The following is an 18,266-nucleotide window of genomic DNA, read 5'->3' on the forward strand; positions in this document are numbered from 1 at the left end:
GTGTTTGAGTCTAGCTGCCACAAACCTAATAATCTTATCATATTTGGCGAACAATGTTTAGAAGTCTCGAGTATGACTTAGCTGTAAAGAATTTCTTCTATAAACTGTGTTTAGTTTTTGTAAACTAACACGGCTGATGCATGAAACAGCAGGATTCGAACTATGCTGTGTTTAGAAGTGGTCCTTTGCGTTTGGAGGCATATTTCACCAGCTATAAAATAACTTTAAAGAATCTTTACATGGTTGGATAAGGCCAAAGTTCAGAAAGAAATATATTGAAGGAATAGTGGATCCAAAAATGAAAACTGGCTAAAAATGCATTCACCCTCAGGCAATCCAAGATGTAGATGGGTTTGTTTCTTCATCAGATTTGGAGAAATTTAGCATTGTATCACTTGCCCACCAATGTATCCTCTGTAGTGAATGGGTGCCGTCAGAATGAGCCTCCAAAAAGCTAATAAAAAATCTACAAGTAGTACCGCTCAAGTCCATCTCTAAAAATGTTGGATAGCCTGAGGGTGAGTAAAGTTTCAGCAGATTTTCTTCATAGGGTGAACTATTTCTTGTATTCTTGTGTAATTGTTAATTTGTTAGTATTAGTTATTTTCCTCAAAAACTAGGTTTTGATATTTACGGTAAGAGATTTACAAAATATCTCAATGGAACATGATTTTTACTTAATATCCTAATGCTTTTTGGCATAAAAGAAAATTTGATCATTTTGACTCATATGATGTATTTTTTGGCTATTGCTACAATTGCGATTTATGACTGGTTTTGTTATTATTTACTCACCTTCAGTTTGTTCTAAACCTAAAAAATTCTGCGCAAAGTTTTTAGTGACCAATGTCTATTATTTAACTGCTTGATCAAAATTAAAAATTTTAAAAGTCCCGATCTGAATCAAATGATTTGCGAACCTGCACCAAAGTCACATCTGAATCAAATGATTCGCGATCTGTGCTCCAAAATTCAGTTCTAAATTAAAAGATTCTCAAACCTGTTTTGAAGTTCCAATCTGAATCAAAAGATTCATGAAACCACTCTGAAGTTCTGATCTAAATCAAATGATTTACGATCCAAGCTTCATAGTCCTGATCTGACTTTGGAGCAAGTTAATGAATCGTGAATCATTCAATTTGCAAAATGATTCGTGAACCACTTTGAGAGATTTATGAATCTTCTCTGAAGTTCTGATCTAAATCAAGTGATTTAAGATATGCGCTCCAAAGTCCTGATCTGAATCAAACGATTTGCGATCTGTGCTCTAAAATTAAGTTCTAAATCAAAAGATATTCGACCTTCTCAGAAGTTTCAATCTGAATCCAAAGGTTCACAAAACTGTTCAGAAGTTTCGATCTAAATCAAATGATTCCTGATCCACACTACATGGTCCTGATCTGACTTTGGAGTAAGTTCATGAATCGTGAATCATTCAATTTGCAAAATGATTTTTGAACTGCTTTGAGAGATTTACAAATCCTCTCTGAAGTTCTGATTTAAATCAAGTGATTCATGATGCATTCTCAAGTCCCAATCTGAATCAAATGATTTCCGAACCCACACCAAAGTCCCATCTAAATCAAATGATCTGCTATCCAAGCTCTGAAATTCCGTTCAAAATCAAAAGATTCTCGAACCTGCTCTGAAGTTCTGATCTCAATCAAAAGATTCACGAAACATTCCGAAGTCCTGATCTGAATAGTGATTCGCAACATGCGAAATCACAATCAATAATTAGAATTAGATCGGGACTTCAGAGCAAGTTTGTGAACTGCGAGTCATTCAGTTTCAATCAAAAGATTCTCAAACTCGCTCCAAAGTTCCGATCTGAATCAAAAGATTTATGAAGTCGCTCTGAAGTTCCAATCTAAATCAAGTGATTTGTGATCCACACTCTGTAGTCCTGATCTGAATAGTGATTCGCAACATGCGAAATCACAAACAATAATTAGAATTAGATCGGGACTTCAGAGCAAGTTTGTTAACTGCGAGTCATTCAGTTTGAATCAAAAGATTCTCAAACTCGCTCCAAAGTTCCGATCTGAATCAAAAGATTTATGAAGTCGCTCTGAAGTTCCAATCTAAATCAAATGATTCACAATCCATGCTCTGTAGTCCCGATCTGAATATTGGGACTTCAGAACAAGTTCACAAATCATGACAGGGTTTACGAATCCTCTCCAAAGTTCCAATCTAAATCAAGTGATTTGTGATCCACACTCCGTAGTCCTGAATAATGATTCACAACATGAGAAGTCACAATCAACAATTTAATTTAGATCGGGACTTAAGAGCAAGTTCGTGAATCATGAATCATTCAGTTTGCAAATAAATAGTTAACCCACTCTGATGTTCCAATCTGAATCAAATGATTTATGAATCCTCTGTGAAGTTCCGATCTAAATCAAATGGTTCGTGTTACGCACTCCAAAGTGCAGATCTGAATCAAATGATTTGCGATCCATACTCTGAAATTCTAAATCAAAAGATTCACAAAACCGCTCAGACGTTCAGATCTAAATCAAAAGATTCACGATCCACGCTCTGTAGTCCTGATCTGACTAATGATTCACGACATGCAAAGTCACAACTGATAATTTGATTTAGATCGGGACTTCCGAGCAGGCTTATGAATCGTAAATCATTCAATTTGGGAAATGATTCATAAACTTGCTCTGATCTGAATCAAAAGACTGACGAATCTTCTCAGACGTTCCGATCTAAATCAAGTTATTCACAATACCTGCTCTGAGGTCCTTATCATAATGAAATTATTTGCGAACCTGCTCCAAAGTCTTGATCTAAATCGAATGATTCATGAACTCGCAACAAAGTTCCAATCTGAATTAAAAGAATCCGTAGTCCTGATCTGAATAATGATTGGGACTTCAGAACAAGTTTGTGAATCATGACAAGATTTACGAATCCTCCCCGAAGTTCCAATCTAAATCAATTGATTTGTGATCCACGCTCCATAGTCCTGATCTGAATAATGATTCACAACATGCACGATCGATAATTCGATTTAGATCGGGACTTGGGAGCAAGTTCGTAAACCACAAACCATTCAATTTGCAAAATGATTAATGAACCCGCTCTGATGTTCCAATCTGAATCAAAAGATTTACGAATCCTCTCTGAAGTTCTAATCCAGTGGTCTCAAACTCAATTCCTGAAGGACCAAAGCTCTGCTCAATAGCTAAATAGTTACTAGTAATCCTGAAGACTTTGATTAGTTGGATCAGGTGTGTTTGATTAGGATTGGAGCAAAACTGAGCTACAGAGCTGTGGCCCTTCAGGAATTGAGTTTGAGACAATGTTCTAATCGAAATCAAATGATTTACGATACATGCTTTGAAGTCCCGATCTGAATCAAATCATTTCCAAAACACAATCTGATTAGAGCGCTTCGAAATAGTGAATCATTTTGTGACGCATTTACAGTGTATCATCTTGCACGTTTACTGCTATAGTGAAAAATCTATTAATATGACGAGCTGCACCTTAAAAATGCATGTTGGATATGCATGATACTGTAGTCACTATATATATATTATAGCTTCCCTACTAAATTCTACGCCCTTGCAATTTAAATCACACACACACACACACACACACACACACACACACACACACACACATATATATATATATATATATATATATATATATATATATTATAGCATCCAAATTCTACGCTGATGATGGTAAATGATGGAGAAATAACTGTGCTGATGATGGCGAATGATTTACAGATCCCGAGTATCACTGACAAGCAGCTGAACTTGTGTGGTAAAAAGCACTCCCTCTGCATTATAACTTTACACAGAGCACATGCATCACAGTAATGAAACTCAAATGTCAGCGATTCAAAACGGCAGATTCAACAAACCACATATTAAAAGCGACTAGAGCTCCTAATGAAATATATATTTTTATCCATGTGCCAGCTATAGAGATGATCAGCTCTGTGAAACAGCCAATCAGAGCAGAGCTCATTAATATTCATGAGGCTTCCAAATAAGGCAATAACAGAGCATTTAATTATAGGCACAAATCCTAGGGTTGTAAATGGACCTGTAAAACCGTTTCTGGAGATTTTTTGCCCTTTCCTATGCCATATACCTTCTATGTAGATATCAGAGAACAATTTAAAATATTGTATAAATGCATTCTATGGCACCTTTGAGTTATTTTTTAACAACCCACTCACTGACTGAATGTTCCACTTGAACTGTTTCTCAAGTTAACAGATCATCAGAGGGAAAGTTAACAGTGAATAAATTTTCACTTTGCTCATCATATAAAGCTATCACATGGCTTTTTGTCATTTTTGGATCTCGTTTTGCATCATACCACAGAAAAAAGACGTGTTTAAAATGTTCATCTTTGATGAACTACTCCGTTTGATTAAACTATTCCTAAATGACATGCTGTCACACACACATCTAGAAATGACTTTGACTCTGTCATTTATGTATTCGATTTTACGATCTAACCTGAAACCTCAAAGTGTGCGGAGAGGGGAAGGATGAGCCTATCTAACACAAGGGTGCTTGATGATGCAAGATAATTTCAAAGTCATGCATTAGAATAATGGTGACAGAACCCACAATTTTGTTCAATCTGGTATTGTGCAATTACTTTTGTAAAGAAAAAAACAGGGTTTGCCCATCCTGTCAATGTTTCGTAACAGAAATGACAAAAAGAGATATGGCATAACTAGGTCTTGTTGGTTTATTTACATGTTTGCTTCACCCAACTAAACAAGGTTTTTAACTTCAACACACATAAACACGAAGAGCTTTTGAGATTGTATACATTAGTCCAGGGCATGAATCTGGCCTAAGGCTTCGCTCATATGATAAGAAAATACTCAAACAATGCATGTGTTCTCTTGAAAAGCATGCAGACAGAGAAAGAAGAAAAGAGGAAGTAGCACAGGAAGCGTGTAGTAGAAGCACTAAAGAGACATCGAGATACGTAGTAAACGAACACGTGTGATAAATGTAACGATGCCTGCGGTGCTTTAATTTAACCGGCACTAGGATCAGTTAAGATACCCATGAGTAGTGATGCACCGAAAAAATAAAAAGTGAATATTGTGCCTAAAAAGACTCTTTAACTTTTTCTCAAGGCTTCTGCACAAGCAAACTCTCTTTATAATAATGTGCTTTTACTAATAGTGGAAACAAAAGAGATTACAGTGTATATTTGAGTGATGCTTTCTGATATTTTTGGCCTGTTTTCGTATGATTTTATGATATTTTGGCCACAGTTCCGGTGCATCTCTATCCAAGGATAGATCTAAAGATACACAAATATATAAGAGAGCCAAGAGCAGTTTGATGGAGGTATACACGCAGGTATGAGCATGCAGGCATTGTGCAGCTTAATGCCCATGTAATCTTCTCATTTTAAGACTTCTGATGCTACTGTTACATTTTTAAAATGCATCGATTTGAAAATGCTCATTATTGCAAATATGCAGAAACGAACTGTTCAGACACCTTCGAGGGAACATATGTGATGAATTACTAGGTGCAGAGAGAGAAGTACAAAATGAGAGAGAAATTAAGAATCAGAGGTAAAGAGTGTGATTTTCAAAGGGGTGTCGCTACCGAGACCAAATAGTGTGATCTCATCAGAAGTAGGCGGGGCAAAGAGGCAAACCCTATGGAGTCTCACAAATCACTGTTTCGACCACGAACGTGTTCTCAAAGTGACGGATTCGGTGACAGTTCTGCGCATCACGCTTGGTGATACCTAAGGGGAAAAATACAAAAATAATGTGAAACGCTGACAGAAGTTACCAAGGTTATTATAGTTAACTAAAACTAAATTTAATATATAATTTTAAAAATAAATAAGTGTATATATTTAATACATTTGAATACAGAAAAAATTCAATAACAGTTTTCTTTTTAAATATACTTTTTTAATTATTAAATTATGCACTTCAGTGTCATATGATCCTTCAGAAATCATTCTAATATGCTGATTTATTATCAGTGTTGGAAACAGTTGTGCTGCTTAATATTTTTTTCTGGAAACTGTGATCATTTAAAGTTAAAAAGAACAGCATTTTTTCAAAATAGAAATCTTTCTAACAATATAAGTCTTTATTGTCACTTTTTTTTTTCAAACAAAGAAATTGACTGACCCCAAACTTTGAACGGCAGTGCATATTGTTACAAAAGATTTCCATTCTAAATAAATGCTGTTCTTTTAACGCTTTATTCATCATGGAATCCAGAAAAATTTTATCACAAATATTAAGCAGCAAAACTGTTTCCAACACTGATAATAAATCAGCATATTAGAATGATTTCTGAAGAATCAAATATTGGATTAAAAATTCATATTTGCATCACAGGAATCAATTCTATTTTAAAGTATATTAAAACAGAAAATCACTTTTTAAAATTTGCAATAATATTCCACAATATTACATTTTTTTCTGTGTTTTTAATTAATTAAACTTCTTTAAAAACATAAAAAAAATGTACTGATCCCAAACTTTTGAACACTGTTTATGTTTATATGTTTATGAACAAAAACTGCAAAAAATTACAAAAACACAATAAAAATATCAAAATCTTTACCTAAAATTAAAAGAAAAAGAATAAACAATAGACAAAAAAAATAAAAACTCATTCAAAATATTAATAAAAACTATATAATATCTCGTTATGATACTAAACTAACACTGTAAATCACTTGCATTAGAAAAAAACTGTAATATTCTTATATACACTATTATACACATAAAAATGTGTAGAAACAATTTTCACTAAACTTTCATTACATTTTAACAAATAATTACAAAGAATCATTCTGTTTTGAAATCAAAATTGTATTAATACATCTTTAAATTAAATAATTTCTTGCAAAAAATGCTTCAATAATATTGAATTCTTCACAAATTTGAAAACTGCACAGATTACCATATAGCGTACAAAAACTGAAAAATATAGTATAGAACAACTTAAAAAAGGAACTAACTTCCTGTTGAATTGAATATTCACTGATCATAATTTCATGGCCTGCCTGCACAAAATCATCCCAGTTTCCCCAAAGTTTGCGGTTGTCATGGATATTATCATATTATATTTTCAGAAAAAGATCTTCGGGAACCAGGGAGCAGTAGATTACTTAATACAGGAAGCCATCCTGTGGGTGTTACTTAATTCTTCCGCTAATAAGATGAAATGAGCTATTAAACAGGACGCCAATCAGATTTATAAGACAGCTGTGAAGTCAAACAGGAGCACAGTTTCCTCCCACCAAGAAGATGAAGAATTAGTTACGGCGTATTATGGTATTGCCAAATTGGACTCGTAGCTCAGTGTTGGCCAATTTGTTATTGAGATGAAAAATGTACACTTCAGTTTTATTTTAATATTTCATTTTTGGTTTAACTGTCCCAATAAATATGTTGTAATGTTTATTTCATTCCATTTCTCTGCTGAAAACAGTTTATCACAACAATTCACAATATAGAAAAACAACAAAGAAGTGTGAACTTACGGCGGCGTGAGGTGCGGCGGCGGAGCCTGTACGTATCTTTACCGTTACACAGACGGTAAATAAAGCGGCCAAGCTGATGCATATTATTAACACGGCCAGTCACGACCATCTCTTCCTGAACAATGTAAGTCTGGGGGAGGTAAGTCCCTTTCTACAAAAAGACAGAAAGGCAACATCATCAGATAGATATACTTTACATTTCAAATATGTGTATATATATATATATATATATAAATAAATGATACAAGTACCTTGACATTGATGAGAAGTTCCCAGAGGTTACGTGGTGGCATGACCACAGTGGTATTGAGCTCGATGACATAACATTTATCTAAGGCAATGTCATGGTAAGCCGTCAGACCCTAAAAACCCAAACGCAACACATGAAAACATATTTGGTCAATGTAAGTGATCGTGTATTATTATATGCAATGTGAACTAAACGTGTTACCCTGTTGAAGTCATGAATGATGTCAGCAGGGTCTGTGTTGCTGAAGTCAGGCACAGGTATGCTGATTTGCTCGTAGTTTTCCTTCAGGTAGATTCCAACGCTCTCCTCCAGCTCGTGAGATCCTCGCAGTGGAGCAGCCACTGAGTCCTCGTACACGACACGGCAGTGGAAACGACTCTGATCCGGAACCTGAGTAACCGTCACATAAAATAGATTTTTTTTTTTTAAATATTGTTTTGATGTTACCATGTCCTAAATCATCGCCAAAAGCCATGACTGATATTTTAAAAAAGAACACAAGATAACAGCATCTGACTTCAAATGAATTACAACTGCACAGATTCAGGCTTCAAATGAATCATTACTGCTCAGACTCAGGCTCCAAATGAATCACGATTGAGCAGACTCGAGCTTCAAATGAATCACTACTGCACAAAAGGGCTCCAAATGAATCACGTTTGCTCAATTTCCGGCTCCCAACGAAACATGATTGCGCAGTCTCTGGCTTCATATTAATCACTTCTGCGCAGACTCAGGCTCCAAATGAATCACGATTGCTGAGTTTCCGGCTCCCGACGAAACATGATTACGCAGACTCAGGCTTCATATTTCACGAGTTCCCACTTACATATAATTAGCTAGAGTATGTAAGCATGTTTGGCGTGCTGTCCGGGGAAGGGCTCCGAGCTCGGGAATGGCCCGAACCTAGAGTACCCCCCCCTATGTATATGTGTAGAAGGAACTCGGAGTGAGGAGATGGGGTGGTGGAGGGATGCTGATAATCCGTCAAATGGGTAGAGGTGAGTCGGCTGTATTTATGCATGATGTAGATTGGCTTGAGTGAGTTCCAGCTGTGTTAATTAGGCTAAGTATCTGACGTGCTCCTCCCGAACTTTGCTTTAAGAAACATCATTAATAACTTCTGCGCAGACTCAGGCTCCAAATGAATCACGATTGCAGAGTTTCCGGCTCCCAATGAAACATGTTTGCGCAGACTCAAGCTTCATATTAATAACTTCTGCACAGACTCAGGCTCCAAATGAATCACTATGGTGCAGATTCAGGCTCCAAAGGAATCATTACTGTGCAGATTAGGGTTCCAAAAAATCACTTCTCTGTAGATTCTGGCTCCAGATCAATCAGTACTGTGCAGATTCAAGCTTCAAATCAATCACAACCACGCAGATTTGGGGTCCAAATGAATCGCTACTGCACACATTCAGGCTCCAAATGAATCCCTGTAGTGTACACACAGGCTCCAAATCAATCACAATTGCGCAGATATGAGCTCCAAATAAATCACAATTGCTCAGATCTGGTCTCCAGCTAAATCACTACTGTGGAGACTCATGCTCCAAATGAATCACTACTGCACAGATTTGGACTTCAAATGAATCACTACTGCACAGATTTGGACTTCAAATGAATCACTACTGCACAGATTTGGGCTCCAAATGAATCACTACTGTGCTGATTCGGGCTTCAAATGAATCACGATTGCCAGACTCTGGCTTAAAATTAATCACTGTTGCACAGATTTGGCTTCAAAATGAATTACTACTGCGCAGATTCGGGCTTCAAATGAATCACTACTGCGCAGATTCGGACTCCAAATGAATCACTACGGTACAGACTAATGCTCCAAATGAATCACTACTGCGTAGACTTGGATCACACTGGCTCAGGCTCTAAATGAGTCATTACTGCGCAGACTCATTGTCCAAATTAATCACTACGGTGCAGATTCAGGCTACAAATGAATCACCATTGCGCAGACTCTGGCCTAAAGTTAATCACTCTTGCACAGATTTGGGCTCAAAATGAATCACTACTGCGCAGATTCGGGCTTCAAATGAATGTCAACTGTGCAGACTCAGGCTCCAAATGAATCTCAACTGTGCAGACTCTGGCTCCAAATGAATCACTACTGCGCAGATTCGGACTCTAAATGAATCTCAACTGTGCAGACTCATGCTCCATCACTACTGCGCAGACTTGGGCTCCAAATGAATTACTACAGTGTAGACTCAAATTAATCCAAATTGCGTGGACTCTGCTACCAAATGAATCACGGTTGTGCAGATTTGAGCCCCAAATGAATCACTACAGTGCAGATTCAGGCTTTAAATGAATCACTACTGCACAGACTCAGGCTCCAAATGAATCACTACTGCACAGACTCAGGCTCCAAATGAATCTCAACTGTGCAGACTCTGGCTCCAAATGAATCACTACTGCGCAGATTCGGACTCTAAATGAATCTCAACTGTGCAGACTCATGCTCCATCACTACTGCGCAGACTTGGGCTCCAAATGAATTACTACAGTGTAGACTCAAATTAATCCAGATTGCGTGGACTCTGGTACCAAATTAATCACTTTTGTGAATATTCGGGCTCCAAATGAATCACTATGGTGCAGACTCTGGCTCCAAATGAATCACTCCAGCGCAGATTCGGGCTCCAAATGAATCACTACTGTGCAGACTCAGGCTTTAAATGAATCACAACTGCACAGACTCTGGCTCCAAACGAATCACTACTGCGCAGATTCGGACTCTAAATGAATCTCAACTGTGCAGACTCATGCTCCATCACTACTGCATAGACTTGGGCTCCAAATGAATCTCAACTGTGCAGACTCTGGCTCCAAATGAATCACTACTGCGCAGATTCGGACTCTAAATGAATCTCAACTGTGCAGACTCATGCTCCATCACTACTGCATAGACTTGGGCTCCAAATGAATCTCAACTGTGCAGACTCTGGCTCCAAATGAATCACTACTGCGCAGATTCGGGCTCCAAATGAATGTCAACTGTGCAGACTCTGGCTCCAAATGAATCACTCCTGCACAGATTCTGGCTCCAAATGAATCACTACTGTGCAGACTCAGGCTTTAAATGAATCACTACTGCACAGACTCAGGCTCCAAATGAATCTCAACTGTGCAGACTCTGGCTCCATACGAATCACTACTGCGCAGATTCGGACTCTAAATGAATCTCAACTGTGCAGACTCATGCTCCATCACTACTGCATAGACTTGGGCTCCAAATGAATATCGACTGTGCAGACTCTGGCTCCAAATGAATCACTCCTGCGCAGATTCTGGCTCCAAATGAATCACTACTGTGCAGACTCAGGCTTTAAATGAATCACTACTGCATAGACTTGGGCTCCAAATGAATATCAACTGTGCAGACTTTGGCTCCAAATTAATCACTACTGCGCAGATTCGGACTCTAAATGAATCTCAACTGTGCAGACTCATGCTCCATCACTACTGCATAGACTTGGGCTCCAAATGAATCTCAACTGTGCAGACTCTGGCTCCAAATGAATCACTACTGCGCAGATTCGGGCTCCAAATGAATGTCAACTGTGCAGACTCTGGCTCCAAATGAATCACTCCTGCACAGATTCTGGCTCCAAATGAATCACTACTGTGCAGACTCAGGCTTTAAATGAATCACTACTGCACAGACTCAGGCTCCAAATGAATCTCAACTGTGCAGACTCTGGCTCCATACGAATCACTACTGCGCAGATTCGGACTCTAAATGAATCTCAACTGTGCAGACTCATGCTCCATCACTACTGCATAGACTTGGGCTCCAAATGAATCTCAACTGTGCAGACTCTGGCTCCAAATGAATCACTACTGCGCAGATTCGGACTCTAAATGAATCTCAACTGTGCAGACTCATGCTCCATCACTACTGCGCAGACTTGGGCTCCAAATGAATCTCAACTGTGCAGACTCTGGCTACAAATGAATCACTACTGCGCAGATTCGGGCTCCAAATGAATGTCAACTGTGCAGACTCTGGCTCCAAATGAATCACTCCTGTGCAGATTCTGGCTCCAAATGAATCACTACTGTGCAGACTCAGGCTTTAAATGAATCACTACTGCACAGACTCAGGCTCCAAATGAATCTCAACTGGGAAGACTCTGGCTCCAAATGAATCACTACTGCACAGATTCGGACTCTAAATGAATCTCAACTGTGCAGACTCTGGCTCCAAATGAATCACTCCTGCGCAGATTCGGACTCTAAATGAATCTCAACTGTGCAGACTCTGGCTCCAAATGAATCACTACTGCGCAGATTCGGACTCTAAATGAATCTCAACTGTTCAAACTCATGCTCCATCACTACTGCGCAAATGAATCTCAATCTCAATCTCTTTTTTTACAGTATATGCTTTTACTACACATTGCTTTTAGCAGGTGTGCGTCCATGATGAATATACAGTCTTACAATAAAAAAAGTTTGATTTTACCTGTGTTTGAAGTCTGCATAAATGTGATATGATAATGGCTTGTATACTGTTTTGTCAATAGCCAATCCAAATGACTCATTCAAAAGGACTCGTCATTCTGATGAATCATTCACTGACCAAATTCAATGAGCTATCATCAATTATCATTATCATTACTTATTCAACAGTTATCTCAGGCATTCCAAATGTGTTGATAATCAGTGAGACAGCACTGGAAAGCCATGTATCTGTGTTTGTTAGTCTTATGCTGATGATACACTGGGCAACTTTTTGAGCAATGTTGCTGGGCAACTTTGGCAAATGTTGCCGTAAATGGGCAGCCAGGTGTGATACAGAGCCCACAACAGATCTAAATTTTCCAGATAGAAATGTGTTACCCATTTTTAATGAGAAAGTTCCCAAGCAACATTGCTCAAAAAAAGTTTACCAATAAAATTGCTCAAAAAGTTGCCCAGTGTATCATCAGCATTAGGTAAGCTGATCTTTCAGTAACTTTTTTTTAACTCTTCAAGTGGCTGCCTTTTAAAAGTGAGTTACTGAGCCAGCCATTTAACCAATTCACTCAAACTACTGATTCATTTAGGAATCACAAACGTCACTGAATCATTTACTCAACTCAAACAAAACAAACCACAGCAGTGAGCAATTAACAAAACATTTACGCTTTTGCTGAGACAAAAATAGAAAAACAGAACTAACAGAAGCTTCATCTTAGTTAATTATATAAACATAATTATGAGTTTTATGCCATGTTTACTACCTGAGGAATGATGTAGTAGCGGTAGATATAAATTGAAGCATATATCAAACTGCAGGTGAAGACCATCAGTGCAGTTGTCAGACAGCAAAGTCCACTCAGAGAGGAGCGTTTCCGTCCGACAGGCAAGACCAGCTCCTCTTCCACCTACAAATACACACACACACACACACACACACACACATTTTTTTATAACATATTTGGGATGTTTTTGAAATTAAATTTTCTTTAAATAAAGGATATTATATCACAACCCCATTTAAAATGAAGACATTATTTAGGCCCTTTATGAAGTTGCTTTTATCATGAGCTCCTCCCACAGGCCTCCACAACCACAAAGTAGGTCATTTCAGGTTGTACTATCTCTGCAGGGACATTTGGTCCTTACCAAGATGGCAAACCCGATGCACGCACACACACAGAAGGCAGTAATAAATTCATCATGTCCTCAATATACCGTGCCACTTTCAGTATGATCACTCACACACTGGGAGACGTGCTACAATTGGCACTACATTCATTTGTATCCCGTGCAGCCAAGAATGGATTATTCATTGCTCTCGTACTACAGCGGAAAATTATTAGATGCGAGATCCCGATAGGCAATGACTAATAACGCCCCCAGTCTTGCAACCCATCTGCCAACTGCACGGCACATGGCCTGATCTGGCCCCATTCTTAACTAGAACACTTCCTTTTATTGTGGTTATTTTCTTATAATAAGATCATTATATTTGAGGTACACTCTTAAAAATAAAGGTGCTTCACAATGCCATAGAAGAACCTTTTTTGTCTAAAAGGTTTCATAAAGAACCTTTAACATCTGAAGAACCTTTCTGATTTACAAAAGGTTCTCTGTGGTGAAAGAAGGTTCTCAACATTATAAAAAGGTAAGAAAGAGATGGTTCTTTAAAGAACCTTTAACTGAATGGTTCTTTGTGGAACCAAAAATGGCTCTTCTATGGCATCTTTTATTTGGCATCTTCTATGGCACCTTTATTTTTAAGAGTGTATCTGAAATATGCTAACTCAACACCTACCCCATATAGGCATTTTTACATTAAAGTAAAACATTTATTGAAAGTGTGTTTTTTTCCCTGCCATTTGTATTTTTCAGTGCTCCCATGGCCTTATCGGATTGCAAAGTGTCAACTGACTGCTAACAAAAATATGTTTAAGAATGCTTTGCTAATGTTCCCTTTAGTTTATGAAACTGTGAATATTTTGGGAGCGTACTTTTGAATGTTCTCTGAATGTTCTAAAACAAGTATCAAGGTGAGACACTGCAGGCAAAAACACTGTTTTTTCATGCACCTATCACGTTTGAGATTTTGGGCTTTTTGGTTTTTCATAAAGTGTTTTTTCAGACTAGTGGAAAGAAAACACCTCAAAAACACTGTTAAGTGTTTCTTTTATAGCACTTAATTCATTTGTGTCAATAGATTTCTATTATAATTCATACTTTTAAAGGCCGTTTTCACAAACTGAGTTTTTTCTCCTACACTGAGCCATAAATCTCCACTTCAGTAGCACTTACACACCAAACTTTACTTTTTTTATTCCTGTTTATATTCTGAATGATTTTACAGAGGGATTTGTTCATATATAATTTGCTTGATTTTATACAACATTTTATAATGGTTAAAAAAATGGTTAAAAAATATAGTTTTTCCTGTCTGTTCTAAGCTTTTTCTGAATTATGGAGTTAACCAAAATCCCCTCTGTAAAAACCTTTGACTCTAATATGTCAAAAAAATTAAACAAGAATTTTGAAACTGACTTCATCCAGTGTTTAGATTTTTCTACTAGAAGTGTATGCAAATTAGTGCATATTTCATCAAATAATGGCTCATTTGCTAATTTAAACCTAACATTTTAGAAAACGTATACAATATTTTTTTGCAGTTATCAAAGTAATAAATCAACTGGGTAGTTATTTTTTTTTTTACTCTATTCAACTGCACTGTCTCGCCTTAAGTATTAAAATGTTTGACAAATGTCTTTTTTTTTTTTTTTTACATTCCATGAACAATGTATAAATAATGTTTTAGTGCTAAAATGTTGAGAATGACCAGATAACCAGATAAGAGCCTTTCCAGAACATTAGCCAAAGTTCTCAGAATTGAGCTGGTTGTTCGCCTGCTGTTTTGATAAACACTGCATACTCATACCCATTTGACATGATTTTTGCATATTGTGTAGTAGGGAAATATATTTTCTGAGAAAAATAATAATTATACATGCTAAATCACTCACTTCACCTTGTTGTTTTCATCGTTAGGAGGTCATTTGGTCCCGAAAGACAGCAAAGCCCACACAAACACGATGATATTAAACAGCTAAAGCTCATGGAAGTCATTTCTCCTCATCGTAGCCATCTGCCATTTTGTCTCTGTTGGATTTGTGTCTATGTGTGTGTGTTGCTTAGACATAAACCTGTGCTGCACTATGTCAGATTCTGTCATTCTGTCATCATAAACTCTTAAGAATAAAGGCCTTAAGCTTTGACAATAACAATTTACACATTTATTACAATTAATGTATTTTCAAATGCAGGGGAAGATGTGTCAAGCTATTTTGTATTAGTTTAACCAAGGATGTTTACCCTAGTGGTGCAATTTTATTCAAATATCTCAATAATGCAGACATTTTTGAGCACATAAGGAAATCTAGTGAACATTTTATGGCTGAGATAGAGATGATGCATAAAGATGCATGTTATATGATGTGATGTTACTGATGCAGGTGCTGCAGCATCCATGTCCTCTTGTTATGAAACCAAAGGGCAAAAAGATTTCTCTACCATAAAAAGCTACAAATACACAAACACGCGTTCATGGGTACGTATTATCAAAAGGCTAAATCATATAACCCCATCAAATGACGTGATTAATGTTTTTTTATCATTGATGTTCTTTCTTTTCCGGCTTTTGATTCGTTTCGACCGCTGTTTCCCGTGACATTTCAGATGATGCACACAAAAAACGAAACTTACGTGTGGATGTGGTATGAATATTTGAGTTTTATCTCCATCACCCTCCTCTTTCTCGGCTTTTTGTCCCGCGATGGGCTGAAAGCTGATCTTCACCATGATGAAGGGGGGAAAACGCTGTTTTTAGCGTGGACGCAGATGCTTGTTATACCCCCTTGGCTTTCTTGATAAAATATTTGCCGTTTGTTATAATGGACCGGAAGAATCTATTATTTATTTATATATTTATATTTAAAAATCGTTCTTAAAGTCACAGTGCCAACGACACTGGTGATGATGCGCGCGACCCAGAACGAGCAGGCGCGCACACGTTTTGTATACATCATATGTATACGAATATTGCTTTTGAATATATCATAATTGTATTCATCTATCTGATGGTAATACTGTAGTATTTTAATATATGACATATTAAAAATGGCTAGTAAGTTATGACGATCCACGCAATCTATCTGTAACGTCACACATAAATGGGCCTTTGTAGAGAATTGGTCCAAACTGCTGCCTCACAACCAAAAACACATTTAAAAAGCTATATATAGATATAATATTTTATAGGTTAATTATGAAATGTCAAAAATGTTCATCACAAACATGTAAGTGTGAGAAGATAGGTCCCATCATTTTGAGGTAAATGTGTTCAAAATGTGTTTATCTGTGTCTGGAATGTCACTCAAAACACTTTTTTTCTGAAATTAAGCACACTTTTTTTGGAGTTCTTCCATAACGTGTGGTTTTTGTATTTGTACAACTGTTCAGAACTGTGCTAGCTAACCATGTGCTGATTAGCATCTTTGAGCTAGGTTCAAAAGTATCTAAAATTGGCAACATTTGGTGTGGTTTTGGAAATGACATCATTGATTTTTGGGGTGTTATTCCATGAATTTGTCACTACCGAAACGTTAATGACCAAAATATGTCGTCATTGTTTTGGTAGTGAAAAAAGGCAACACCCTCATATTTGTGGGAAACAAACAAAATTTTATGCACTTTTTTTTGTGTTTTAGTATGTTTTAGTGTTTTAGTTTGCAAGTTCAAATTAATGTATTGTGATGTGGTCACTACCAAAACATTAGATGTTTTGTCAAAAATAAAGTATACTGAATTATCAACTAAGATGTTATGATAGTTTTTGGTTCATTCTTTATTCAAACTAATTAATCCTTAAGTTTGAAATCAGTATGATCAGCTTTTTGTCTTTGTTAGAAATGTAATTGTTATTGATCTACCTCTGAATTTTTTTATATTAATATATATGTATGTACAATGTAGATTCATACAAAATCTTAATAGGTCAATATAACCTTTCTAATTAAATTATAAATTACTGAATATACTGAATTATCAACTAAGATATTCTGATAGTTTTTTTGTTCAATGTTTATTCAAACTAATGAATCCTTAAGTTTGAAATCAGTATGAGCAACTTTTTGCCTTTTACAAAGAAAAATTGGGATTCAAAATAAAACAAATCTCATTAAATTACACTTGAAATATTGTTAAAAATGTAATTTTTATTGATCTACCTCTGAATTTTTTTTATAAAATATATTTTCTATGTAGAAGTTTGAAATCAGTATGATCAACAAAAAACTTAAACCAAGGCACTCAAAAATCTCCTTAGTAAGAATAAAAAGCCTTTATCCACATGGCCTTGCATTAACATGCACCTAAGAAACATGCTCTAAGAAGATTTTTGAGTGCTTTGGTTTGATGAGTTTTTTGAAGATATGTAAAGATTCCCATGACCAAAGAGCACCGATTCAAAGACTTTACACCCCAGAAGCATCTTGCATACTTTTGGATTCAGTATGATCAACGTGTTGCCTTTTACAAAGAAAATTTGATTAAAAATACAGAAATCTCATTAATTACACACTGATAAAAATGTAATTGTTATTGATTTCCCTCTGGATTTTTTTTAATAAAGTTGCAGAAAATATACATTTACAATGTAGATGTTAGCAAAATCCTAATAGGTCAATATAACCCTTTTAATAAATTATATATTACCGTTGCGGTAGTGACAAATATTCCAAACTTTCTGAAAATACAATATGAGAATTAATTGCACAATTACTTGTAATGAATACCTTGGATTTTCTCACAATTCTGACTTTGGACCAATTCTGTAGAATGGCCCATATTAAACATGCCATAATGTTATAATATAATATCATTACCTTGTTACAAGGTAAAAATAAATAAATAAATAGTCGTACCATAGTATTTCAGTGAATACAGT

General features: G+C 36.4%; 1 protein-coding gene across 1 annotated transcript; it reads right to left on the bottom strand.

Annotated features, from left to right (window-relative positions):
• Positions 1 to 4,726: 4,726 nt before the first annotated feature.
• itm2ca (integral membrane protein 2Ca) lies at positions 4,727 to 16,313 on the bottom strand. The gene is made up of 6 exons (XM_073817813.1): positions 16,025 to 16,313; positions 13,033 to 13,176; positions 7,985 to 8,173; positions 7,785 to 7,895; positions 7,534 to 7,684; positions 4,727 to 5,769 (listed from the first exon to the last, which is right to left on the bottom strand). The coding sequence occupies exons 1-6, from the start codon at positions 16,118 to 16,120 to the stop codon at positions 5,678 to 5,680; spliced, it is 783 nt and encodes a 260-aa protein (XP_073673914.1). The 5' UTR covers positions 16,121 to 16,313; the 3' UTR covers positions 4,727 to 5,677.
• Between the last annotated feature and the right edge of the window lie 1,953 nt (positions 16,314 to 18,266).

This window comes from Garra rufa, chromosome 14 (assembly GCF_049309525.1).
Source record: "Garra rufa chromosome 14, GarRuf1.0, whole genome shotgun sequence".
NCBI classification, from domain to species: domain Eukaryota; kingdom Metazoa; phylum Chordata; class Actinopteri; order Cypriniformes; family Cyprinidae; genus Garra; species Garra rufa.